The sequence below is a fragment of the Lathamus discolor genome, unplaced genomic scaffold (genome assembly GCF_037157495.1).
Source record: "Lathamus discolor isolate bLatDis1 unplaced genomic scaffold, bLatDis1.hap1 Scaffold_103, whole genome shotgun sequence".
Taxonomy (NCBI): Eukaryota; Metazoa; Chordata; class Aves; order Psittaciformes; family Psittacidae; genus Lathamus; species Lathamus discolor.
This window is the reverse complement of record NW_027069115.1, coordinates 32,004-59,406: the sequence shown is the minus strand read 5'-3', so window position 1 is coordinate 59,406 and position 27,403 is coordinate 32,004. Positions and strand designations below refer to the sequence as shown.

Below are 27,403 nucleotides of genomic sequence, written 5' to 3'. Positions count from 1 at the left end.
TGCCCCGTCCCTGGCAGTGTTCAAGGCCAGGTTGGACCCAGGGGCTTGGAGCTGGAGGAGCTTCCAGGTCCCTTCGCCCCAGCCCATCCGGTGCCTGTGGGATCCCGCTCGGGGGTCCAGCTGCGCCCCCTCCCCTCTGCCTCGTACCGGCTGCGCCTTGCGCATGTGCCGGATCCCGGACTACAGCTCCCAGCGCGCCCCGCGCGGGGAGCCGTGCGCTGATTGGCGGAGGCGGGCCCAGGGCGTGAGGCGGAGCTGCTCCCGGCAATGGCGGCGGCCGAGCGGGCGCGGGGTGAGGGCGAGCGGGCGCGGCGCGGGTCTGGGGGGCGCTGCAGAGCCCGGGGAGCGGGGCTGGGGTCTGCGGCCCCCCGAGGCTCTGGGCAGTGGGGCCGGGCGCTGCGGGGGTGCTGGGGAATGCGGGGGGCGGGTGCGAGCGCTGGGCAGTGGGGCTGCGAGTTGCCTGGGAGTATGGGGTGCTGCGAGCCCGGGCCGTGGGGGCTGGAGCTGTGGGGGTTCCCGGACCTTTCCGTGCCCGCCCCGGCCACACGGCCCTGGGGATGGAGCGGGGCTGTTGTGGGGGGCCTGGGGGCTGTTTCCCCCCGGGGGGAGGTGCTGCTGGGGCAGCCGATCCCCGGCACCCAGGAGGGGGCAGAGGTGCCGCTGACCCTGAGCCAGGTTTTGGCTCCTGGGGCGGGATGGGGAGGAGGGACGGAAGGATGAAAACCCCGAGGGTGCAGATAAGAACAGTTTAATAACCGAAGCACAGTGCACTAGTACTGGTAATAGTGGTAATAATGGTAACGGGAAAAACAAGAGGAGAGGAAAGAAAGGGAAAAGGAAAAAAAGCCCAATAAACACAAGTGATGCCCAAGACACTTGCTCAGCACCCGCTGACTGATACCCAGCCCGACCCGAGCAGTGATCCTCCCCTTCCGAATAACTCCCCCCGGTTTATATACAACTAAAAGGTCAGTGTGTTGTCAGCATTGCTCTTGGAATAAAGCCAAAACACAGCAGTGCACCAGGTACTAGAAAGCAAACGAGCACTGTCCCAGCCACAACCAGGACAGTATCCACCCCTTATTCCACAGCATTTGTGTCATGCCGGGCCTCCCGCTTCCCACCGTCATCTTTCCCGTCTTTTGAGACTTACACATATACATATATCTACACACCCCCACAGAGATATCACTCCCTTAGTCTACGGACCATCCCTACAAAAGTCCGTTGAATTCATTCAGGCCATGGCTTGGGGCTCCATCTGCCATAGCAGTGTCTCCAGGCAGGAAAGATGGATGGGGTGTGGTGTTGGGTTGTTGGATGCTGAAGCCAGTTCCGATTCCATCACCGCGGCACCTGTCCATTCGGATCAAAGTCCATTCTTCATCAGTGTGGTGATCAAGGGAGTCAGGTTCAGATCCTCAAACCCAGAGCGGTGGGGACAGAGGCCACAAGGTGTCCCGCGCAGTGATGGGTGTTCAGCCGCCATGGAGGCGATCACGGAATTCAGTATTAGACAGCATCATAAAGTTCAATTCACTGGCTCTTTTCACCCCAAATCAGATCTCCTTCAGGTACACACCGGACTTCCCCATCCTCCTGCAATACCCACCAAATGCCCCCAGCTCTTGGAGCAAAAGCAATCCCACAAGCGGGTTTTCTTTTGCTCGAAGCAGCGATAACCAGGACTGGTTGCCCCAGCACACCCTTTATGCCACCACGGGAACTTTATCTCCCTCTATGGTATGTAAAAGTTGTGACTGGGCTGGGTCAGGCCTGTTGGCAGCTCCTCTGGTGTTGACCAACCAGGTGGCCTTTGCTAAGTGTATCCCAGTGTTTGAAAGTCCCACCACCCGTTGCTCTCAGTGTGGTGTTCAGCAGCCCATTGTACCACTGGACTTTCCCAGAGGCTGGTTCATGGTGGGGGATGTGATATAGCCGCTCAATGCCATGCTCATGGCCCAGGTGTGTCTAAGGTTGTTCTGGAAATGAGTCCCATTGTCTGACTCAGTTCCCCCTGGGGTGCCGTGTTGCTACGAGATTTGCTTCTCAAGGCCCAGGATAGTGTTCCGGGCAGTGTTGTGGGGCACAGCGTATGTTTCCGGCCACCCGGTGGTTGCTTCCACCACGGTAAGCACACGGCGCTTGCCTTGGTGGGTTGGTGGGAGTGTGATACAGCGAATGTGCCAGGCCTCCCCGTATTTGTACTTCAGCCATCGTCTGATAATCCTCAGTGGCCCGACTCTTGGGTACATGAGCATCTCCATGGCATACCTTCACCACCAGGTTCTGCATCTGGGCAGCGATATCTTGCCACAGTGCAGCAGCCCAGATGGGTTTCCCTCTGCGCTGCCAGTTGCTCTGCTTCCATTACTGCAACCACCCCCACAGGGCACTTGCCACCATCCATGAGGAAGTAGAGATAAAGCACTGGAGATTTTTCTCATTCATTATGTGGTGGGGCTTCTTCAGCATCTGTTCTCTGGTGACATTCCAAAATCGGTGCCTTCTGGCCAGTCCACGGTCACTTCCAGGATTCCTGGACAACTGGGATTTCTATCTGAGCTCGTTGTGTCATCAGTGCAACCCCCTTCCTTAATCCCTGTAGCATCAGTTGTATGACGTGTAGGCCTTCCCTTTGAGCATCCAGCCCAGCACGGGCAAGCGGGGTGCCAGGAGGAGCTGTGCTTCAGCGCCAGTCACTTCTGAAGCAGCTCGATCCCCTTCAGAGGCTGCCAGTATCTCTTGTTCAGGTGGGCTACAACCAGCCTTGGATCCTGTGTGTCCCCGACTCCAAGAGCCGAGGGTTCACAGAATCACAGAATCACAGAATCACAGAATCCCAAGGGTTGGAAGGGACCTAAAAAGATCATCTAGTCCAACCCCCCTGCAAGAGCAGGGTAACCTACAGTACATCACACAGGAACTTGTCCAGGCGGGCCTTGAATATCTCCAGTGTAGGAGACTCCACAACCCCCCTGGGCAACCTGTTCCAGTGCTCTGTCACTCTTACAGTAAAGAAGTTCTTCCTGATGTTAACGTGGAACTTCCTATGTTCCAGTTTACACCCATTGCCCCTTGTCCTATCACTGGATATCACTGAAAAAAGCCTAGCTCCATCATCCTGACACCTACCCTTCACATATTTGTAAACATTGATGAGGTCACCCCTCAGTCTCCTCTTTTGCAAGCTAAAGAGACCCAGCTCCCTCAGCCTCTCCTCATAAGGGAGATGTTCCACTCCCTTAATCATCTTTGTGGCTCTGCGCTGGACTCCTTCAAGCAATTCCCTGTCCTTCTTGAACAGAGGGGCCCAGAACTGGACGCAATATTCCAGATGCGGCCTCACCAAGGCTGAGTAGAGGGGGAGGAGAACCTCTCTTGACCTACTAACCACTCCCTTTCTAATGCACCCTAAGATGCCATTTGCCTTCTTGGCCACAAGAGCACATTGCTGGCTCATGGTCATCCTCCTATCCACCAGGACCCCCAGGTCCCTTTCCCCTTCACTACTTTCCAGCAGGTCAACCCCCAACCTGTACTGGTACATGGGGTTGTTCTTCCCCAGATGCAAGACTCTACACTTGCCCTTGTTAAATTTCATCAAGTTTCTCCCCGCCCAACTCTCCAGCCTGTCCAGGTCTCGCTGAATGGCAGCACAGTCCTCTGGTGTGTCAGCCACTCCTCCCAGTTTTGTGTCATCAGCAAACTTGCTGAGGGTGCACTCAGTTCCCTCATCCAGGTCATTGATGAAAATATTAAACAGCACCGGTCCCAGCACCGACCCCTGAGGAACTCCACTAGTCACAGACCTCCAGCTAGATTCTGCGCCATTGACCACAACTCTCTGCCTTCTTCCTCTCAACCAGTTCTCGATCCACCTCACTACTTGATCGTCAAGCCCACACTTCCTCAGCTTATCTATGAGGATGCTGTGGGAGACAGTATCAAATGCCTTACTGAAATCAAGAAAAACTACATCTACCGCTCTACCATCATCCCTCCACCTAGTCACTTCCTCATAGAAGGCTATAAGGTTGGTCATACATGACTTCCCCCTCATAAAACCATGTTGGCTGTTCTTAATGACCCCCTCATCCTTGATATGCCTAGTGATGGAGTCAAGAATAAGTTGTTCCATCATCTTTCCAGGGATGGAGGTAAGGCTGACCGGTCTATAATTACCCGGGTCCTCCTTCTTGCCCTTCTTATAGATTGGTGTGACCTTTGCCATCCGCCAATCCTCAGGCACCTCGCCCGTTTCCCACGACTTACCAAAGATGATGGAAAGTGGCCTAGCAATGACCTCCGCCAGCTCCCTCAGCACCCGTGGGTGCATTCCATCCGGACCCATCGATTTACAGATGTCCAGTTTGCATAGCTGATCCCTAACCCAATCCTCATCTACCAAAGCAAACTCCTCCTTTGTCCTGACTCCTTCTGGGGCTATAGAAATCCGGGGCCCTCGGGGAGAGTCTGCAGGAGTAAAGACAGAGGCAAAGAAGGCATTCAGCACCTCTGCCTTCTTTATATCCTCTGTCTCCAGGGTACCCACTTCGTTCAGCAGTGGGCCTATATTGCCTCTTGTTTTAGTTTTATTTGCTATGTATTTGAAGAAGCCCTTTCTATTGTCTTTAACCCGACTAGCAAGATTGAGTTCCAAGGAGGCCTTAGCTGTCCTAATTGCCTCCCTACATCCTCTAACAACTGTCCTATATTCCTCCCAAGCGGCCAGCCCCTCCTTCCATAATCCATAGATTCTCCTTTTCCACTTGAGTTTGCCCAGCAGCTCCTTGTTTAACCACGCCGGTCTCCTAGATCCCTTACTTGACTTCCTACTCATTGGGACGCTCCGATCCTGAGCTTGGAAGAAGCGGTCCTTGAATGCTAACCAACTATCTTGAGCCCCTTTACCGCCTAGTACACTTTCCCATGAGACTTCCCTTAGCAGTTGACTGAAGAGGCCAAAGTTGGCCCTTCGGAAATCCAGAACTGTGGCTTTGCTAGGTATTCTATTCCTCCCACACAGGATCCTAAACTCCACCATCTCATGGTCACTGCAGCCAAGGCTGCCATTGACCGTCACCACTTCGACCAAACCCTCCTTGTTGGCGAGTACTAAATCTAGCAGCGCTGCTCCCCTAGTTGGTACGTCCACCATTTGCATTAAGAAATTATCATCAATGCACTCGAGGAACCTCCTAGACTGTGAATGACTGGCTGTGTGAGTCTTCCAGCAAATATCGGGGTAGTTAAAGTCCCCCACGACGACTAAGGCATGTAGTCGCGAGGCTACTTCCAGTTGCCTGTAGAAAGCCTCATCAACTCCTTCGTCCTGATCAGGAGGTCTGTAATAGACCCCCACAACTGTATCACCCGTGCCAGTCAGCCCCTTGATTCGTACCCACAGACATTCCACTTGCTCCTCATCCGACCCCGGACAGAACTCAATACATTCTAGTTGCTCTCTCACGTAAAGAGCAACTCCACCACCTCGCTTTGCTGACCTATCTTTCCTAAAAAGGACATAGCCATCCATGACCACATTCCAGTCATGTGAACTGTCCCACCATGTCTCTGTAATCGCCACTAGATCATAACCTTTAGCCCGCACACAGACTTCTAACTCCTCCTGTTTATTCCCCATGCTGCGTGCATTGGTGTACAGGCATTTCAGGGAGCCAGTCCTAGTACTCTTTTTCCCCTGCGGGACAGGGTCTAAAAAGCTATCCTTTCCCACAGGTGAAACAAGAGATTGATAGTCCTCCTTAGCCCGCCACCCTTCAATCCCTAGCATGTTCCTCTTGGGCTTGTCCCCAACAGGCCCAGTTAAATCCCCTCCCCCCTTCCTAACTAGTTTAAAGCCCTGTCAATAAGCCCTGCTAACTCCTGCCCCAAAACCCTTTTTTTTCTCTGGGACTGGTGTATCCCGCCTGTCACCAGCAAACCAGGTGTCCCATACAGCAGCCCGTGACTGAAAAACCCAAACCCCTGCCTTTGGCACCAGTCACGTAGCCATACATTAACCTGCAGAGTCTTCTTATATATCCCTTCACCCTCGCTCGCAAGAGGTATGGAGGCAAACACCACTTGCGCTCCAGACCCTTTAACCAGCCGTCCCAGGGTCCTGTAGTCTCTCTTCATCGCCCTTACGTTCCTCGTAATAATTTCGTCACTGCCAACCTGAAAAACCAGCAGTGGGTAGTAGTCAGACGGCTGCACCAGTTCAGAGAGCTTCTTTTTAACATCTCTAATCCGAGCCCCAGGCAGGCAGCAGACCTCCCTGTGGGGTGGATCCGGTCGACAAATGGGCCCTTCTGTTCCCCTCAGAAGGGAGTCACCCACCACAATTACTCTTCTTTTCTTCTTGGTTGGGGAAGTTCTGAGGCATGGGGGTGAGTGACTAGCCCTGGGTGACTCACTAGATAGATTTGCCTCTCCATCTCCATTCACCTGGCCCTGAATTTCCAAGACCTCGTACCTGTTATTCAAGGGCAACTGGGAGGGAGGAAGGGATTGTGAGGGTTTTCGCTTACCTCTCCGAGGAGGAACCTCCCTCCATCCATCCTTGTCCATTAAGCTCTCTCCTTCTGTCTGATGGTAGGAGGGAAGGGGATCCAGAGCTTGTTGAACCACTTCCCTCTGCCCTTGCCTTAGGGTGCGGTTCCACCAATCTATTTCACTTTCACACTCTCTAATGGCTCTCAACCTTTCTACCTCCTCCCTCAGTTCAGCCACCTGCCTGAGCAGGTCATTTATTTGCTCACAGCGAACACAAGCAGTATCACTGGCTCCCTCCAATACAAGTGCCAGGCTCAGGCATTCGCTGCAGCCAGAGACCTGCACAGCTGCATGTCTGCAGGAAGGCTCAGTCTGGATACCCACATTAGTACTCACTACAGCTTTCGATCGTGTTGTAACCATGATCTATCTGGTCAATCAATCCGTCTACGTCTCTCAGCACTCCTTCCCCCTCCTGTACTCCAGGCGAGTCCTCTCGATTAGGCGGTTGGAACGCTTCCCTGCCCGCTCCCCTGCCCGCGCGAACTGCCGCGCAAACTGCCTCGACCCTCTGCCTCGACGCTCTCTGTTTGCCGGCTCTGTTCGCCGCGCTCCTGGTCGCCGCGCTCCCTGGGAAGGTTTTTTAGCCACTCCCAGCTGGTGCCACTCCTCCTGGCTCCGCCCCCTGTGAGTCAGCCCCTCGCGGGAGCTGAGCTTCCGAGTCCTGGGCAAGTCCTGTTCAGGACTTGAGGCTCCCTCCTCAGTGGCTCTTGTCGCTCTGAGGTGAGGCTCCTGGACGCTGATCTCTCCCCTCTCCGCTCCGGTGTTGCAGGCGTCCTCTCTCAAGCTACTCACCTCAGCAACTGATCGAGAGTGGCCCTTGATGGCCGGTTTGAATCTGACACCGAGCCTCCTGGCTCCGCCCCCTGTGAGTCAGCCCCTCGCGGGAGCTGAGCTTCCGAGTCCTGGGCAAGTCCTGTTCAGGACTTGAGGCTCCCTCCTCAGTGGCTCTTGTCGCTCTGAGGTGAGGCTCCTGGACGCTGATCTCTCCCCTCTCCGCTCCGGTGTTGCAGGCGTCCTCTCTCAAGCTACTCACCTCAGCAACTGATCGAGAGTGGCCCTTGATGGCCGGTTTGAATCTGACACCGAGCCTCCTGGCTCCGCCCCCTGTGAGTCAGCCCCTCGCGGGAGCTGAGCTTCCGAGTCCTGGGCAAGTCCTGTTCAGGACTTGAGGCTCCCTCCTCAGTGGCTCTTGTCGCTCTGAGGTGAGGCTCCTGGACGCTGATCTCTCCCCTCTCCGCTCCGGTGTTGCAGGCGTCCTCTCTCAAGCTACTCACCTCAGCAACTGATCGAGAGTGGCCCTTGATGGCCGGTTTGAATCTGACACCGAGCCTCCTGGCTCCGCCCCCTGTGAGTCAGCCCCTCGCGGGAGCTGAGCTTCCGAGTCCTGGGCAAGTCCTGTTCAGGACTTGAGGCTCCCTCCTCAGTGGCTCTTGTCGCTCTGAGGTGAGGCTCCTGGACGCTGATCTCTCCCCTCTCCGCTCCGGTGTTGCAGGCGTCCTCTCTCAAGCTACTCACCTCAGCAACTGATCGAGAGTGGCCCTTGATGGCCGGTTTGAATCTGACACCGAGCCTCCTGGCTCCGCCCCCTGTGAGTCAGCCCCTCGCGGGAGCTGAGCTTCCGAGTCCTGGGCAAGTCCTGTTCAGGACTTGAGGCTCCCTCCTCAGTGGCTCTTGTCGCTCTGAGGTGAGGCTCCTGGACGCTGATCTCTCCCCTCTCCGCTCCGGTGTTGCAGGCGTCCTCTCTCAAGCTACTCACCTCAGCAACTGATCGAGAGTGGCCCTTGATGGCCGGTTTGAATCTGACACCGAGCCTCCTGGCTCCGCCCCCTGTGAGTCAGCCCCTCGCGGGAGCTGAGCTTCCGAGTCCTGGGCAAGTCCTGTTCAGGACTTGAGGCTCCCTCCTCAGTGGCTCTTGTCGCTCTGAGGTGAGGCTCCTGGACGCTGATCTCTCCCCTCTCCGCTCCGGTGTTGCAGGCGTCCTCTCTCAAGCTACTCACCTCAGCAACTGATGTTCGACCTCGAGTCTCCCCTGGAGCTTTCTGCCAGAGGCTCCAGGTAGGCCCATTCTGCGCGGCTGGGGTGCAGAGCACATTTCCCATCTTGCCCAGTCCGGACTGGCCCAAGGGCATAAACTATCTCCTGTTGAATTTGTTCAGAGGCTTGTTGTTGCTCAGGGCCCCATTTGAAATTGTTCTTCCTTGGGTCACTTGATAGAGCTTACAATCAGACTGTAATGTGGGTTGTGCACGGGCCCTGTGGGGCTATTAAAGGGTGAGTGGGACCTGCTGAGCACTCCTGGGCTCTCCAATCAATGGATCAGCTCCTGGATGGCAATCAGGGAGTATCGGTTGGTGCCATATTGCCGCCGGTGCACTGCTGTGGTGGTGATGGGCACTTGCTGTTCTACCTTCATCAACCCCACCACAGAAGGATCCTGTGAGAGACCAGGCAAGGCGGAGAGCTGCTGCATTTCCTCTGTCTCCAAGACAGCGCTACCAAAAGCTCGTCAGTCACCTTTGGGCAGTGCCTGTCACAGGCGTTGGAGTAGCCTCAGTGCCTGTTGCTGGCATTGAAATAGCTGTGCCACCTCTTGCTGAGGTAGTAGTTGCGGTGCCTGTTGTAGGGGTTGGAGTGGCTGCAGTGCCACATCTCTTTTATTTGTATATGTGTGTCTATATGTTTCCATGTGCACTGTAACGTGACGAGGCAGTGGATTTTTACTGGAAGCTTCAGGCCAGCCCTGGATCTAGGACTTTTCTTTCGGGTATCTTAGAGCTGTCTGTGAAGGAGAAGGGGTTTTGCAGCACAGCAGAAACAGTGGCAGAGTCCCAGCCCCTCCAGCATGACTTTGAAACCCTCCCACAGTCCCGCACAGCATTAATCAGTATCTCCTGCAGGACTGGTCCAGGGACATCTGCATCACTAGACAAGAGCAGGACCGCAGCAGAAGCAGCATGAGCGCCTGGCAGACTTTGACTAGGACTAGTAGTTGGTAGTGAGGGTGCTAGTGCTTAGTCCAAGTGTGTGGTATGTGACTGTTTGAAGGGTGTGAGAACCCTGTGTACAACCACATTTGGGATTCCCCAGCGCATCTGGGGATACTCTGCTGTCAGGGCAGTAGGATCTCCATGAAGGTTTCATACAACCCTAAGATAATACTGCACAAGAATTGGGACAAAAGAAACCAAAACAAACAAACAAACAAAAAAAAAAAACCCAAGAAAACAAAACAACAAAACCTAAACACCAAAAGGTGAGACAATGAAGAAATAATCAAAGCTTTTGTGCACCCTTTATAAAAAAATCTGAACTCCTTTGAGGTTGGCTGTTAAGAAGGAGGAAGAGAACTGTTAGAGCTGAACCCAGGACAGCTGTGCAGCAATAATTGGCAAGCTTTCCAGGGATTTATGCCCACCACACCAAGCTCCAGGTTCTGCTCTAAAACACATACAGAAATATGTGTATTAGAAAGAAAACTAAAATCTACTCCCCCCACTTCAGACCAGATGCGGATTGGCTTTAAGAATCACACCAAGTGTGGCTCTGACACCAGAAGCACCTGAGCCTGCAGTGCTTTTACAGCAAGAGAGAGAACACTTGTAAAGAGAGATGAGAGGCTTCCACCCTCCCTGTGGCTCCCCATAACCCGAACCAGGTACAGTCGGAGCAGACAGGAAGGGGATGCTTTTGCTCTGCCTTTCACTTACTTCAGTCAGTTCTAACTGTGTGTTCCCTTTGACTCCAGAGCTTTTCCTTCTTTTCAGGTTTTTTTTTGGAGACCTCTGTGTCACCTTATGGCAAGATGCTACTTAGAAATGGAATCCAGGCATGCCAGGGAATCCACAAGGCTAAATGAATGCGTACTTTGTCTATGAACACTGGTTTGAGTTTATACACATGCTGGTAAACGAAGAGAAGCAAAACTGTTGTCAGGATCTAAAAGCCCAGGGAGGTGCTGATCTCTTCTCCCTGGGATCCAGGGACAGGAGACCTGGGAGTCAGGGGAGGTTCGCACTTCATAGAAGGAAGCATTTCTTCACAGAGAGGGTGTTCAGGGGGTGGCACAGGCTTCCTAGAGAGGTGGTTGATGCCCCAAGGCTGTCAGCTCTCTGCCCAGGCTGGAAGTCAAAACACAGAGCTTGCACCAGTTACTAAGAAGGAGCAAAACGGCTCCTGGTAAACCCAGGACAGTGTTGAAGAGGCATTTGGACAATGCTTTGGCTTTTGGTCAGCCCTGAATTAGTCAGGCAGTTGGACTAGGTGGTGGTTGTAGGTCCCTTCCAATGAGCTAGTCTATGCTCTTCTGGTCTGTGCTATGCTCTGCTCTGCTCTGCTGTGCTATGTTGTGCTATGCCATCCCATGCGATTCTATGCTATACTTTGCTGGTCTGTGCTATGCTGTTCTGTGCTGTGCTGTACTATGGCATGCTTTGCTATGCCATCACATTCCATGAGGTGCTGTGCTGTCTTATGCTGTGCTACAGCACGTGTTGGTGTCCTCAAGATGAAAAGGACATGAAGCTGTTGGAGCAAGTGCAGAGGAGGGTTGTGAGGATGATCAGGGGCTGGAGCACCTCCTCTGTGAAGACGGTAAGAAAGTTGGGGGTGTTCAGCCTGGAGAAGAGAAACTGTGTGGAGACCTCATAGCAGCGTTCCGGTATCTACAGGGGGCCTATAAGGATGCTGGGGATAGACTCTTCGTTAGGGACTGTAGTGACAGGACAAGGGGTGATGGGTTCAAACTTAATCAGGGGAAGTTCAGGTTAGATATAAGGAGGAAGTTCTTTACTGTAAGGGTGTTGAGGCACTGGAATGTGTTGCTTGGGGAAGTTGTGAATGCTCCATCCCTGGCAGTGTTCAAGGCCAGGCTGGACAGAGCCTTGGGTGACATGGTTTAGGGTGAGGTGTCCCTGCCCATGGCAGGGGGTTGGAACTGGATGATCTTAAGGTCCCCCCCTATCCAAACTATTCTATGTTTCTCTGCTGGGCTGTGCTGGGCTGTGCCGTTCCCTTCACTGCCATGAATCGCATGATGAGGCTGTTGTTTGCCTGAAAGCTCAAGTGTTTTTTCAGCTCCAGAAACAATTTCAAGACACACAAAGGTAACAAGTGGAAACAGGATTTAATTTCATTTCATATGATGCAGAAGCTCTTCCCTGTGAGGCTCTGGCACCGGGTGCCCAGAGAAGCTATGGCTGCCCCATCCCTGACAGTGTTCAAGGCCGGGTTGGACACAGGCGCTTGGAGCAAGCTGCTCCAGTGGAAGGTGTCCCTGCCCGTGGCAGGGGTTGGAGCTGGAGGAGCTTGAAGGTCCCTTACTCGATTTCGTACGCCCCTTCCTCTTATTTATTTATCTCCTTTTATGGTTTGATTTGGTAACTTTCTGGCAGAGATGTGGTACCCCAACTTCCTGTGTAACCAGCCTGCACCTGCTTAGTTTCCCAGGCTGTACAAAGACATTGTTTTTAACCACAGAGTTTGTCTTTCATCCAAAAGACGATCCTGTCTTTAACCACAGAGTGTGTCTTTCTAAGTTATGGTGTCTCAAACCCTTTGTCTTGTTCCCTTAGTAACTTAGCCCCATGGCCAGTATTGAAAAATCTTAGTATTGCAAGGCCTTAATATTGATCTTAAAGCTTTAATATTGTGAATATTAAACCAGCAGTTTGCAGCGGTTTAGCTTCATAGGCTGTACAAGAATAGCGTTCTTTTGCACCACAGAGCATGTCTGTTGCCCAAAGATGACGTTGTCTTTAAGCACAGAGCGTGCCTGTTTAAGTCATGGTATTTCAAACCCTTTGTTTCGTTCCCTTAGCAACTTAGCCCCAGCCCCAATATTCAAAGTCTTAGTATTACAAAACATTAATACTGCAAAGCCTCATCCCCAATATGCAAAGCCAGCAGTGTTTCTCTCTCATGCCTGATTTTTCCCCGTTGGGAACCTGCCATTTTCTTTTCATAGAATCATAGAATGGTTTTGGTTGGAAAGGACCTTAAGATCATCCACTTCCAACAGGCTGGGACACCACTCAGTAGCCCGTGCCACCCAAGGCTTCGTCCAACCTGGCCTTGAACACCGCCAGGGCCTCCCCACCCTCACAGTAAATGCAGTTGTTTTCATCATTCAGAGGATCTTTTTGGTAAAGGATCAACGTAGCTTATAGATGACATCACTAAGGGCACAGCTTCTAACTACCCAAGTTTGGATCATGAATTCGTTTATCCACCATGGAGCAAGAGTAGTCCTAAAGCGTTGCTGCCTGGTTCTTACTTGTTCTCAACATGCACCAAGTAACAGAAAAGACCAGAAGGAGAAGCTCTTGGGGTTTTATTTCTGGTGTTTAGGCAGTGGCAGTAGAGAGGAGACTGAGGTGTGGGAGCAGGCAGCTGTAAGCACAGCTTCCCTGGGATACCTGCTGAGTGGCTTGCTTTGCTTGTCTCTCTTTCCCAGTGCTTTTAAATCCTGAATTGTGAGAGTGAAATGAATCCGTTGATCTCAACAGAGCCCTTCTGCATGGAAATAGCTGCTCAGGAAGGAAAGATGTTGCATCGATGTTTCCTCTGGAAAATATAAGTGCTTTATGACACAGAATTGTAAAGGCAGTTTGTTTTTTTCCCCTCAACTTCTCCCTTTTAGAAAGTAAGTATTAGGCACCCTTTATGCCGTTGTTTCTGTCAGGAAGCTGGAGGCTCTGCTGGAAGCAAACCTGAAGCTAGTGTTTGGCAACAGCTCTCTGCTTTTTCTTTCTTTTCCCATGTAGTTTACTAAGGGGGAGAAAACATGAGGAAGCCTCTGTCCAAGGGGCATTCAGAAGGGAAGGAGCAGGAGATGGGGAGTGGAACAGAGGCAGAGCTAGGACTTCATATCCTCCCAAGTTTTTTGTTACAGAGGAAAGAGACTAAATGGTGTAAGAAGACCTGTTCCACCCTCTGAGATTCTTCACAGCAGGTTTTGGAGAGGCCAGCTTCCTGAAGAGGAAAAACTAGGAGCAAAAGTTGTGTTGTGTGTTCCCCTCACTGCACCCCTTCTCTGCTCCCCTTCTCACTCCCAATTTGCCCTTCTGCCCTCTGAGGTCAGTACGAAGCAGTGGGCAGGTGGGTTTGGGAGCCTCAGACCCACAGTGTCCGTGCACTGTGTGGTGTGTAGCCAGACGTGCGTCTCTGTTATCATCCACTCCCATTCCTTCTTCTGCTTTGTTACACTCCCATTCCTTCTTTCTCTTTGTTAATCAAGACTTCCCTTTGGTTGTTTTTTACAATGTGATTTCCAGTTCCTATCCACAAATGTCCCTCCATCTCTACGATAGCTGGAGAATAGTACAGCTGCTGAGACTGCAATTTGGCGCGTCCTGGCTACGTTGAGGAGTTTCTCATAAAAATACAGGCCAAAAGAGACATACCGCATCCTACTGGGAAAGCAGGAGTGTTTGTGGCAGTAGGCCAGGAGGCCCCTCTGAACAAGTCCCTCTGGTCCCTGAAAGTGGAGGTGTGGGATGCGCTCGTCGTGCCTTCCCTGCTGCCATTGTCAGGGCTTTCTGACGTCCGGAAAGTAAGCACTGTGAAAGGCTAACCCAGGACTATGGTTTTCCTGCGTCTCTAAGGCTTTAGTGTGAGAAGTTTTCCTGGGAAAGTGGTCGCAGTCTCTGTGTTTTGAGTCTTGTGCTTGGAGCAAGCATTCAGAGCAGTCTCACTGAGGAGTAGTCATGAGCACTGTGAAGAAGCTGTTGAAGAGCGCTGACATTTCAGTCCAAAAGTTTACTCTGTGGATTTGAAGAAATCACAGCTAATGTCAGTGAAACCGGTTTTGGCAGGATGCGTGGTTTGTTACCAGTGCACCGTAGAACGGACCCTGGTGAAAACAGTTTGACCTTGTAAAATGTCAGGCAGTTGAGCTAACCCCAGTTTTAAAGGGAACTTGACTGTGCAGTGAAATTCCTGAAGCTGTCAAGTGTGAGGATCTGGGGTGCAAAGTCCTCAGGCTGTCCCTACTTTCCATCACAGGAGGTTTGTCAGGGTTAGGAGCAGATGCTATTATTATGGTTCTGTTTCCTGGCCAGCTGCTTTAAGGTTTCAGCCGTAAAGAGCTTTTGGTTGATTTTGGTGCCTCCTTCTGACCAGGCAGAAACAGGCAGCTTTCACAGTGTAGCATTTGCCCATAGTGATTTTGCCCGCAGTGCACACGCAGTGTGTTCAGTGCAAGCAGGGGAGCCCCAGAGTTTTTGCGGGGGTGTTTTACAGACCTCACTTCTCAGAGGCAGGGCTACAGATGCCTGTAACAGTGCCTGGGTTGTTTCAGCTTAAAAGCGTTCTGTGAAAACACCTTCTCAAAAGTTAGCAGTCTTTAGCTCACATACTTCTTTAGACCAAATGCTTCTGGTTTTGGAGATGTCTTGGCATGAAAGACCCAGGGTCTGCTTGGGATTTGTTTGGGTTTGTTTTTGTTTGTTTGTTTTGTGTGGGCAGTATCACCAATCACAATGGTAGAATTTAAATATCAATCCATGCTGTCAGGTTTTGAATGGTAGGATGTACAAGCACCCTTAATCATAACATTACTTAGGTCCACTTCCATAGGAACAAGACCATTTTGTTTCACTTCAGCATTCTGGAATGTGCCAGCCCCGTAGTGTTAATAAACCTACAGTGCCCTATAAGACAGGTGAGTGAAATACCGAGATTGCCTTTTAATCATGGTGCTTAAGAGGTAGACATACGTTTGTTTGTTTTAAAAATTCATATCCTTCAAAATGCACTCGCAAGTGCATTGTGTCCCTTCCCAAATGCTGCAGTAAGCATTACTGAAGGCAATTCCATAAAAGAGGGCAGTTTTGCAGGTGGCCTTTTCTCTTGCTTTTTGATTGCGCTGACTTTCCTTACCCTTCTCTACCCCCGTGTCCCTTCTTTTCTTGCAGCTTTGTGTCTCAAAGTTCCCAGGCAGGTTTGTGACCTACACTGATGTTCAGGCTTCCTACAGATACAAACGCGATCAGTGGAATTACTTGAGGCAGTTCTGCAGACCTGGTTTTAGGGGTCCTCACAAGGTCTGCGTGTATCAGGAGGTGATGGAATACATGTGTTTTCATCAAGCAATGTGTAATACGCATGATTTTCCTGAGCTACAGCAAAGCTTTGAATTATTCTGATTTCACCATATAAGGAGTTGTCCCATACATATGTTTTCAGTGATTTGGTAAGGGATGAAGGTCTTGTATGCACATCAGATCCCTAACTCTTTCAGTGATTACTATTTGCTTAAAGAGAATCTGCAGCTACCCATGTGGTTGCGGTATTGTGGCAAGTATCCTTTAGTACTTAAGTGCTCCACAGCAGTCGAGTAGTGTCTCAAACCAGTTCTTAAGGCTCCTGTGTTATGTAGAGCTCCTCAGTAATTTAGCTAGGAAAAGAAGTCTGTCTTTCGTGGAACTGATTTTGGACTCAAATGTACTGTGTTATTTCTCCCATCTCTAAACCACCCTGCAATTCAGCTATGTTAGTTGTGTTAAATTCTTACTCTCTAAGAGAAAAGTAAGGGCGAGGCAAGGAGCAATCGCCCAGTCATTACTGCCTTATCTGCCGATGCAAAGTGAAGAGGTCTTTCTTTTTTGTCACTAGAAAAGTTAAGAATAGTCTTTTCCCAAATCACACTGAGAGGCTGGATTCTCACATCATGACTGTGTCTTGCAGGTCCACCAGTCAAGTTTGGGGAGGAGGCTACAGAGTCCAGTTTGGGGCATTTTCTCAGAGTGTGTGGGAAACAAAACCCACATAGTTAATTCTGCTACGTATTCAGCGTTCCCGGTTTTCCTCTTTTTAGTCTGTTGGTCAAGCCCTACGTGATGACGATTGTCCTTCGATGATCATTCCAAGCAGGCCTTGTGAGTGGTTCTATTTCTTACACACACCTTAGCAGATTGTAAGCATTCCCGTGAAATCACAACCCCAGTCTGAAAAGTGTTCTGTGGCAAGATCGCAAGGTGCTGGCTCTTACCTGGCAGTGGCATCCATTCAGTTTTAAACAGTTTGAAAGTATAAAGATTTATCATAATTTTTTCTGGAGAGCCATCCATGGACACTTGGAGTGTGATTGGGTCAAGCTGAGCTCTTTCTTGCTCTTGAATCATCACTGATAAGAAATGCTTTACAGCGCAAACTGTGCCTTCCAAAACCTGTGAGCACCCAACCCAGCCCAAGCTGTTGACATGAAGGAAATGCCACGACGGCAGAAAGGCTCATCTGGGCAGCTGTTGAAGTTCTTGTGGTACTTGAGCCCAGTTACAGGGCACCTTGCTTTTCGGTGCTGCACATAGTGCTGCCTGTGCAGGGCGGCAGAGGAATTAAGGGGACAAAAAGCTGGTTTTGTCACTGTGGTCAGCAGGGGCTTTTGAGTAGACAAGCACAGGTCTCAGAGCTCAAGAGTATCTGTCACTGTCCTAGAAGCTCATGCAAATGAGGAACTGCTGTTTATTTTGCCATGCTTTAAAATAGAGATCGTGTAAGGCAGGCACAGGCTGTCAAAAAGAGAAAATAATGGATGAAGCGATAAAGAATTAAAAATCTGCATGACGCAAAAGGCAGAAAATCATTTGCAAAGAAGCTCTTACCCTCTTTTAGACTCCAGCCACAGGTGAAGATCAGAGACGAAGGAAAAGAGACATGCAACTGATGCTACGTGGAGTAAATGGTCTGCACTAATTACACAACGCGCTCGAATAGGAAATCCCAGTCGTCCAGGCATTCTGGAAGTCATCATGGAGTGGCCAGAGGGCAAAGATTTCGGAATGTCAGCAGAGGAGGAGGCGATGCGTGCTGAAGAGCCCCCACCATATAACGAACTGTCAGAAAGTGAAAAACAGTATGCCTTGTTTACTGATGGGTCCTGCCGTATTGTGGGAAAGCATCGGAGATGGAAGGCAGCCGTATGGAGTCCTCGGCGACAGGTTGCAGGAACTGCTGAAGGAGAGGGCGAATCGAGTCAGTTTGCCGAGGTGAAAGCCACCAGCTGGCCCTGAGCATCGCTGAACGAGAAAAGTGGCCAGTACTTTATCTCTGTACTGACTCATGGAGGGTTTGGGGTGGTTTTGTGTGTTTTGGGTGTTGTTTTGGGCTGTTTTGGGTCCATTTTGGTGCTGTTTTGGGCGTCTAACCCTGTATCCCATAGGAGAAGCAGGACAAGGTGGTTTTGGGGTGTTGTGGGGTGTTTCGGGGCTGTTTTGGTTCTCTGACCCTGTATCCTATAGGAGAAGCAGGACAAGGTGTTTTTGGGGTGTTTCTGGCTTCTTTGGTGCACTGAAATTGTGTCCCATAGGAGAATCAGGTCAAGATTGTTTTGGGTTGGTTTTGGCATGTTTTTGGGGTGTTTGATTTTTTTTATGTAGTTTTTTGTGTGTTTAGGGTGTTTTGGGGCTCTGACGCTGTATCCCATAGGAGAAGCAGGACAAGGTGGTTTTGGGGTGGTTTAGTGTGTTTTTGGGGAGTTTATGGGGTGTTTTGCGGCTCTGGCCCTGTATCCCATAGGAGAAGGATGACAAGGTCATTTTGGTGTGTTTTGGGTTGTTTTTTGCGTGGATTTTCAGTTTTCTGGTGGCGTTTTGGGGCTGTTTTGGTACTCTTATCCTGTATACTGTAGGAGAAGCAGAAGAAGGTAGTTTTGGGACGTTTTAGGTTGGTTTTGGGGTGTTTTTGGCGTGGTTTTGTGTCCTGATCCTGTATCCCATAGGATAAGCAGGGCAAGGTGGTTTTGGGGTGGTTTTGGGGTGGTTTTGGGGGCTGTTTCGTCAATGTTTTGGGGCTCTGACCCTGTATGCTATAGGAGAAGCGGGACAAGGTGATTGTGGGGTGGTTTAGAGTTGATTTTGAGCAGTTTTGGGGTGTTTTGGGTCTGTTTTGGAGCTCTGACCCTTTATCCCATAGGAGAAGCAGGACAAGGTGGATTTTTGTGGTGTTTCAGGATGTTTTGGGGTGGTTTGGGGTTTGTTTTGAGCTCTTTTGGGCTGTTTTGGGGCAGTTTTGGGGCTCTGACCCTTTATCCTATAGGAGAAGCAGGACAAGATGGTTTTGCTATGGTTTAGGATGTTTTTGGTTTGTTTTGGGGTGTTTTGGGGTTTGTTTTGAGCTATTTTGGGCTGTTTTGGGGCACTTTTGAGGCTCTGACCCTGTATCCCATAGTAGAAGCAGAACAAGGTAGTTTGGAGGGGTTTTTGCTGTGTTTTGGGGTGTTTGGGTGTGTTTTTGGTCTGTTTTGAGCTGGTTTGGGGCTCTGAGCCTGTATCCCATAGGAGAAGCATGACAAGGTAGTTTTGGTGTGTTTTAGGGTGGTTTTGGTGTGGTTTTGTCATGGTTTTGTGGTCTGACCCTGTATCCCATAGGAGAAGCAGGAAAAGGTGGTTTTTGGGTGGGTTTGGGGTGGGTTTGGGCTGTTTCAGTAATGTTTTGGGGCTCTGACTCTGTATGCCATAGCATAAGCAGGGGAATGTGATTTTGGGGTGGTCTGGGGTTGGTTTTTAGGTGTTTTGGGCTCTTTTGGGGCTCTGACCCTGTATCCCATAGGAGAAGCAGGACAAGGTGTTTTTTTGTGGTGTTTTAGGATGGTTTTGGGTTTGTTTGGGGTTGTTTAGGGGATCTTTTGGGCTCTTTGGGGGCTCTTTTGGGGCTCTGACCCTGTATTCCGTAGGAGAAGGAGGACTAGGGGATTTTGGTATGTTTTGGGGTGTGTCGGGGCTTTTTTGGTGTGCTGAAAGTGTGTCCCATGGAAGAAGAAGATTAAGATGGTTTTGAGGTGGTTTGGGGTTTTTTGAGGCTCTGAAGCTGTATCCCATAGGAGAAGCAGGCCAAGGTGAATTTGGGGTGTTTTGGGGTGTTTTGAGCATTTTTGTGGGCTTCTTTTTTTTTTTGTGGTGTTTTGAAACAGTTTTGGTCTCTGACCTTGTATTCCATAGGAGAAGCAGGACAAGGTGGTTTGGGGGTTTTGGGGGGTGTGTTTGGGCTGTTTTGGGGCTGTTTTGGGGCTGTTCTGGGGGTCTGACCCTATATCCCAGAGAAGAAGCAGGACAAGTTGATTTTGCTGTGTTTTGGAGTGTTTTGGGGCTCTTATTAGGCCTCTGACCCTAGGACAAGGTTATCTTGGGGTGTTTTCGGGGTGGTTTTGGTTTGTTTTGCGGCTGTTTTGGTTCTCTGACCCTGTAAACCATAGGAGAAGCAGGACAAGGTGGTTTTGGTGTGTTTCGGGGCTGTTTTGGTTCTCTGACCCTCTTTCCCATAGGACAAGAAGCACAAGCTGGTTTTGGGGTGTTTTGGGGGCTTTTTTGGGGGTCTGACCCTGTATCCCATAGGATAAGCAGGACAAGGTGATTTTGGGGTGGTTTTGGGGTGTTTGGGGTGATTTTGGTTTGTTTTGCGGCTGTTTTGGTTCTCTGACCCTGTAATCCATAGGAAAAGCAGGACAAGGTGGTTTTTGGGGTGTTTTCGGGTGTTTCGTTGCTGTTTTGGGGCTTTAAACCTCTTTCCCAGAGGAGAAGCAGGACAAGGTGGTTTTGCAGTGTTTTGGGGGTGGTTTAGGGCTGTTTTGTCAATGTTTTGGGGCTCTGACACTGTATCCCATAGGAAAGGCAGAACAAGGTGATTTTGGGGTGTTTTGGAGTTTTTTAGTGTGTTGGGGGGCTGTTTTGGCGCTCTGAAGCTGTATCCCATAGGAGAAGCAGGAGAAGATGTTTTTGGGGTGGTTTTGGGATGTTTTGGGGTGTTTTGGTGCATTTTCTGGCTCTGAACCTTTATCCTATAGGTGAAGTAGGACAAGGCTTTTTTAGTGTGGTTTAGGGAGTTTTGGGGATTTTTTTCAGTGTTTTTGGGGTGTTTCAGAACAGTTTTGGTCTCTGACCCTGTATTCCAAAAAGAAGCAGGACAAGGTGGTTTTGGGGAGTTTTAGGGAGTTTTGGGACTGGTATTGGGCTGGTTTGGGGCTGGTTTGGGGCTCTGACTTTTTATGCAATAGGAGAAGAAGGAGAAGATAATTTTGTGGTGGTTTTGGGGTGTTCTTGGGATGGTTTCTGGGTGTTTTGGAGGTGTTTTGGGGCTGTTTGGGGACTCTGATCCTGTATCCCATAGGAGAAGCAGGAGAATGTGGTTTTGGGGTGTTTTAGTGTTTTTTAAGGTGGTTTTGGGGTGGTGTGGTTTTGGTTTTGAGCTGTTTTGGGCTGTTTTGCAGCAGTTTTGGGGCTGTCTTGGGGCTCTGACCCTGTATCCCATACGAGAAGCAAGACAAGGTGGGTTTGGGGTGGTTTTGGGGTGGTTTTGGTGTGTTTTAGCGTGTTTGGGGGGTCTTTTGGGGCCGTTTTGGGGCTCTGACCCTGTATCCCATATGAGAAGCAGGACAAGGTGGTTTTGGGTTGTTTTGGGATGTTTTAGTGTGTTTTTGGTGTGTTTATGGGGTGTTACGTGGCTCTGACCCTGTACCCCATAGGAGAAGCATGAGAAGGAGGTTTGGGGTGGTTTTGGGTGTCTTGGGTATTGTTTTGGGCTGTTTTGACTCTTTTTTGGTGCTGTTTTGGTGTCTAACCCTGTATCCCATAGGAGAAGCAGGACAAGGTTGTTTTGGAGTGGTTTGCAGTGTTTTGGGGTCGTTTGGTGGAGGTTTTGAGCTGTATTGTGCTGCTTTGGGGCTGTTTTGGGGTCTGACCCTGTATCCCATAGGAGAAGCAGGACAAGGTGGTTTTGGTTTTGGTTTGGGGTGTTTAGTTTGTTTTGTGGCTGTTTTGGGGCTTGTTTAGGGCTCTTACCCTCTATACCATAGGAGAAGCAGAAGAAGGTGGTTTTGGGGGGGGGGGTTTGGTGTGTTTTGATGCTGTTTTGGGGCTCTGCCCTGTATCCCATATTAAAAGCAGGAGAAGGTGGTTTTAGGGTGTGGTTTTGGTCTGTTTTGGGACTGTTTTGGGGCTATGACCTGTATTCCATAGGAGAAGCAGGTCAATGTGTTTTTGGGGTGTTTTGAGGATTTGATTTTTTTGGTCAAGGTGGTTTTGGGGGGATTTTTTGGTGTGTTTTGATGCTGTTTTGGGGCTCTGACCCTGTATGCCATAGGAGAAGCAGGACAAGGTCGTTTTGGGGTGGTTTTGGGGTGTTTTGGGGCTGGTTTGGGGTTGGTTTGGGGCCCATTTTGGACTCTGTATTCCGTAGGAGAAGGAGGACAAGGTGGTTTAGGGGTGTTTTAGGGTGTTTTTTGGGTGATTTTGTGCTCTGACACTGTATCCCATAGGACAAGTAGGACAAGGTGGTTTTGTTGTGTTTTGTGGTGGTTTTGGGATGTTTTGGGGGTGTTTGAGGGCTGTCTTTGTGCTGTTTCGGCGCTGTTTTGGGGCTCTGACCCTGTATGTCATAGGAGAAGCTGGACAAGCTGGCTTGGGGGTGTTTTTGTTGTGGTTTGTGGGTGGTTTTGAGATGCTTTGGGGATGTTTTGTTTTTGCTGTTTTGGGCTGTTTTGGGACTGGTTTGGGGCTGGTTTGAGGCTCTGACCCTGTATCCCATAGGAGAATAGGGACAAGGTGGTTTTGGGGTGTTTTGGGGTTGTTTTGGGGCTCTTTTTGGGGTGTTTAGGGGCTCTGACCCTGTATCCCATAGGAGAAGCAGGGCAAAGTGGGTGTGGGGTGTTTTGGGGGTTTTTGGGCCTGGTTTTGTTCTCTTTTGGGGCTCTGACCCTGTATCCCATAGGAGAAGCAGGGCAAAGTGGGTGTGGGGTGTTTTGGGTGTTTTTGGGCCTGGTTTTGTTCTCTTTTGGGGCTCTGACCCTGTATCCCATAGGAGAAGCAGGGCAAGGTGAGTTTGGGGTGTCCGTGCTGCCTGGATGCTATAGATGGAGATGGAGAGCAGGGAATGGGGCGGTGGAGGCACTGCCCTTCAGTCTCCGGAGCTTCTTGGTCCAGGTTTGTTTGCTCCGCCGCTCTGGTGCGCTGCTGAGGATGAGCACGGCCTGTGCCGCCAGGGAACAGAGGCAGGGACCAACCTCATGCAGCAGCGGTTCCAGGGCTGTGATCCAAAGAGACCGGGATGAGCTCCCCCATAGCCTCCAGCATCCCCCCAGCCCGTGTGGGGGATGAGCAGGAGCACCTGTGGTAGGGACTGGGAGCACTGGGAGGGACTGGGAGCACCTGCAGCAGGTAGTGGCAGCACTGGGAGGGATTGGGAGTTGAGCACAGCTGCAAACAGGAAGACCTGCGGTAGGGTCTATTGAACCCCCAGCAGTATCTGGGGCCATAGTGGCCTATATTGGTCTGTACTGGTTCAAACTGGTGCATGCTGCTCCCTACTGGGATGTGTAAATTTGTGGCCAACACCCAGCTGGGTGGGAGCGTTGATCTGCTGCTTTCTGCTTGGTTTCTGACATTGCCCAGGTGGAACTTTGACATCGTGTAGTGCTTCCCACAGTGCTGTTGCTGCTTCCCCTGCCTCTGTGGGGCAATCTCCTCTGATGAAGACCTCATCTACACAGTGGTACAATTTCACCTTCGGAGGAAGTGAGACCTCGTGTGGGTTTGTGGTGTTCATGGGAGGGAGCTGAGACCCCTTCCAGTCTCAGGGCTACAATCCCAGGATGAGATGCCTCAGCTAACCGGGCTGAATCCCATCCTTCAGCAGGGGTAAAGGAGATGCCAGCGTGGGCTGGCCTGGCTGTGCTGTCTGATGATGGGACAAGAAACAGGCTGCCCGCACAAGTGGTTGTGTCACCATCCCTGGAGGTATATAAAAGACCTCTTAGGTATATAAAAAGACTTTTTATATACATGGAGATATTTAAAAGACATGTAGGTGTAGCACTTAAAGACATGGCTCAGTGGTGGACTTGACAGTGTTTGGTTATTGGTTGGATTCAATGTTCTTAAGAGTCTTTTCCAGTCTAAATGATTCTGTAATTCTAAGAAAAGCTGATGTTCAGACCAAAGTCTGTCTCTCATCACAGAAACGGCACTGCAGGAAGGCAGTGTGTCTCCAGCTGACGGAGGGAGCATCAGTGCTTGCTTCAGGCTCTTTCCCATAGGGTTCCCCTGGAGCCCCAGGGAGCCCTGGATGAACCTCAGAGGGGCAGAGGCAGAGCCACCTTGGGCTGGGCCTCTGCTGCTGAGCTGGGCCGGGCTCCTGGGACGCAGACAGATGCTGGCAAGCAGGCAGCGCTGCAGAGAGACAGCTCTGCCCAGGAGCAGGGCTGGGGCACTGCCTGCAGGCACTCAGGGGAGACCTGAGAGCCTCAGAGAGCTTAAAGGCACTTGGCAGTGGAGGATGCTGAGAGCTCCCTGCAGGAGAAACACTCCCAGCCCTGTGCATGGTAAGGCTCTGGGTGCAGGGCAGTGCAGCTGCGGTTCCTGGAGGGATCTCCTCAAGCTGCTGCCTCGGACAGTCCATGGGATCTGTCAGGAGCACTCTCTTGGTTTCTCTGTGTAGATAAGGAGGATGTGCTGCAGAGCAGGGCTTCCCTCTGCGCCCTGCGAGGGCCAGGACAAGGCAGGTCCCTTGTCCCAAGGCTGGCTGCAGGGTGTGAATGTGGGTGTGCAGCCAGGGGTGCCCAGCGCTGCCCTTGCGAGCAGGGTCCCTGTGTGCTGGGCAGGGATTCTGCTGCCTGCCAGGGCAAGCACTCAGCCTGCCCGGGAGCTCACCACGGCGCTGGGGGAGAAGCTGGGGGAGAAGGAACAACCCCTGTCAGGAAAGGAAAAGTATTTGTGTGCACTGGAGAGGGTGCTGGGTGGGTCAGGGCTGCTCAGAGCTCCACATCGCTCTGAGCACGTTTGCAGAGGGTCCTTCTGAAAGACACTGAGGCACCGTCTGCCTTAGAAGGAAGGATCCTGAGCTCTGATGTTTTTCCCTCTTGGTGGGCAGGCTGGGCAGTGGGAGCTGGGAATTTACTTCTCTGCTTTGGAGGAGGCAGCGAGCGTCTTGTCAGGACTTGTGTGAGCTGCTCCTGAGCCGCTGCCCAGGTAGAGATGCCCCTGGGCAGAGCCCTGCTGCCGGGAGGGGTGTGCAGGGCAGAGCTGAGCACACAGCCCATGGGATGGGCTCTGGGAGCCCTGAGAGGCAGCAGAGCTGGGCACAGAGCAGCAGCTGCTGGCAGGGACAGCTCCAGGCAGCAGAGACATGGGCAGGGAGTGGGGGGAAAGTGCAGCCCGGCCCTGGCGAGGGTACGTTCAGGCAGCTCTCTTGGTGGCTGGCACTGGAGGTGGCTGCTGGCCATGCTGTGCTGGGCAAGGAGCTGACTGTCTCACTAGAACATCTCCTCTGCAGTTCCCTGTCTGCTCTGCCTGTCCTGCTGGGCTTGCGACCTGCCCCCAGACAGGCACAGGTCTCCCATAGGGTCCTTGGGAGCACAAAGCCTTCCCTTGGGGTCGGCACTCTGCCATCAGAGTCCTTGGCTTCCTGCTCTGTTTATCACAGCTGCACCAAGGGCTGGGAGTGTGAAGTTCTGCCCTTTGAGTCAGCAGGGCTCCCTACCAGTTGTTCTTTATCTCATTCTTTCTCCTTTTCTCTATTTATCTGTGTGCGCAGTAATAGGACAAGTGCAGGGCAGCTGGGAACAAGAGTGATGGACTCTGCAGCTCTCCAGACTATGCACTAATCCACGGTCTGCTGAGCCCTTTCATCTGTCCTGTCCTAATACTGACCACATGGGCAGTTACAAAAAATAGGATTTCTACACCTACAATAGCACTTGTCAGATGAGAAACTTCTGAGAAATTCCTAACAAAGTCACGCTGAGGCTCTGCTCTGCAGCCAGCATCTTCATAGTTGTGAGTGCAGGCACTGAACCTCTGATACATCTGACATCCCTCGTGGGTATAGGAGCTTTCACAAAGCAGCTTTGTAAAATCCCTGCAGCGGCACAGAGCTGAGTCCTTGAAGCCACAGTGCTTCTGCCAGGACACTCAGCCACCAGCACCAGGAATGGGGAAATGCATTTGAACTTGAGGGGATTGTAGAAATCTTATGGGAAATGAACTGGTTTTATCCTGAGCAGTCTCCTGTAACCTGTCACTGCCTGTTTCTCCTCTGACAGTGCCCCATGCCCAGAAGCACCAGATGTCCAACGGCAGCTCCATCACCCATTTCCTCCTCCTGCCATTCGCAGATAGGCGGGAGCTGCAGCTCTGGCACTTCTGGCTCTTCCTGGGCATCTCCCTGGCTGCGCTCCTGGGCAACGGCCTCATCACCAGCACAGCCTGCGACCAGCGCCTCCACACCCCCATGTACTTCTTCCTCCTCAACCTCTCCCTGCTGGACCTGGGCTGCTTCTCCACCACTGTCCCCAAATCCATGGCCAATTCCCTCTGGAACACCAGGGCCATCTCCTACACAGGTTGTGCTGCACAGGTCTTTTTCTTTCTCTTATTCATTTCAGCAGAGTATTTTCTCCTCACTGCCATGTCCTATGACCACTACGTGGCCATCTGCAAGCCCCTGCACTATGGGACCCTGCTGGGCAGCAGAGCTTGTGTGCACATGGCAGCAGCTGCCTGGGGCACTGGGTTTCTCTGTGCTCTTTTGCACACAGCCAATACATTTTCACTACCCCTCTGCCGAGGCAATGCTGTGGAGCAGTTCTTCTGTGAAATTCCCCAGATCCTCAAGCTCTCCTGCTCACATTCCTACCTCAGGGAAGTTGGGCTCCTTGTGCTAAGTGTCTGTTTGGTACTTGGCTGTTTTGTGTTCATTGTGGTGTCCTATGTGCAGATCTTCAGGGCTGTGCTGAGGATCCCCTCTGAGCAGGGATGCCACAAAGCCTTTTCCACGTGCCTCCCTCACCTCGCTGTGGTCTCCCTGCTTGTCAGCACTGGCACGTTTGCCTACCTGAGGTCCCCTTCCATCTCCTCCCCTTCCCTGGATCTGGTGGTGTCAGTGCTGTACTCACTGGTGCCTCCAGTATTGAACCCCCTCATCTACAGCCTGAGGAACCAGGCGCTCAAGGATGCTGTGAGGAAGCTGGTGACTGGATGTGTTTCAGCAGCCACACACTGCCTGCTGTCCTCTGCAAAGGGCTCCCAGTGTAGTTCATGAGAAGCCAAGTCTGTCTTTGCTGCTTTACATTTGTTTTCCTGGTTCAATTTGTGATGATGTTGTCTTCATAGAAATGTCAGTTTCCATCTGTTCCTGCTTAAGTAGCCACTCGTGTTGTGTGAGCCACACACTTTGTGTCAGTGGTGGTCTCTCACTTTATTTAAGGGGAATAAATGATCCTGAAGAAACTTCTTCTCTTGATACGTCCTCACATGGCAGGAATGAAGGGGAATGAAATCAGCTTTCTGGCTGCTCCAGCTCTGAATACAGAGCCAGGCTCCTGTCCATGGTGCCTGGTGGGAGGACTAAAGGTGATGGGGGATAGTGACAGAGGAGAGGTTCAGCCAGGACAGAAGGAAACCTTGTTCCCATCGGCTCAGGCAAGTGCTGCATCAGGTCACCCAGAGAGGCTGTGCAGTCTCTGGCCTTGGGGATTTCCAGCTCGGCCTGAATCAAGCCTTGAACCACTTGCTCTGAGCCTTTTTCTGACAGGTTGGACTTGAGACCTCCTGGGGTCCCTTCCAGCCTCTGTTCTCTTCTGATCCTACAATGATGGGATTATGAAGGGCCACAAAGGTGCTCTGAGGGCTGGAGCAGGTCTCTGGGGAAGACAAGCTGAAAGAGCTGAGGGTGTTGAGCCTGGAGAAGGTTCCAGGGAGACGTCTTAGCAATCTGCCCATATCTAAACAGGGCCTACAAGAAATTGGGTGAGGGGCTTTTTACAATGGTGTGCAGTGACAGGACAAGGGGGAATAGCTTTAAGCTGAGAAAAGGGAGATTTAGGTTGGACATTTGGAGGAAGTTGTTCCTTTTG

At 51.3% G+C, this 27,403-nt stretch overlaps 1 protein-coding gene across 1 annotated transcript; it reads left to right on the top strand.

Annotated features, from left to right (window-relative positions):
• Positions 1-257: 257 nt before the first annotated feature.
• LOC136006214 (olfactory receptor 14A16-like) lies at positions 258-26,601 on the top strand. Its single transcript, XM_065664262.1, has 2 exons — positions 258-292; positions 25,664-26,601. Exons 1-2 carry the CDS (start codon positions 268-270, stop codon positions 26,587-26,589), a joined length of 951 nt encoding a protein of 316 aa, XP_065520334.1. The 5' UTR covers positions 258-267; the 3' UTR covers positions 26,590-26,601.
• Positions 26,602-27,403: the final 802 nt, after the last annotated feature.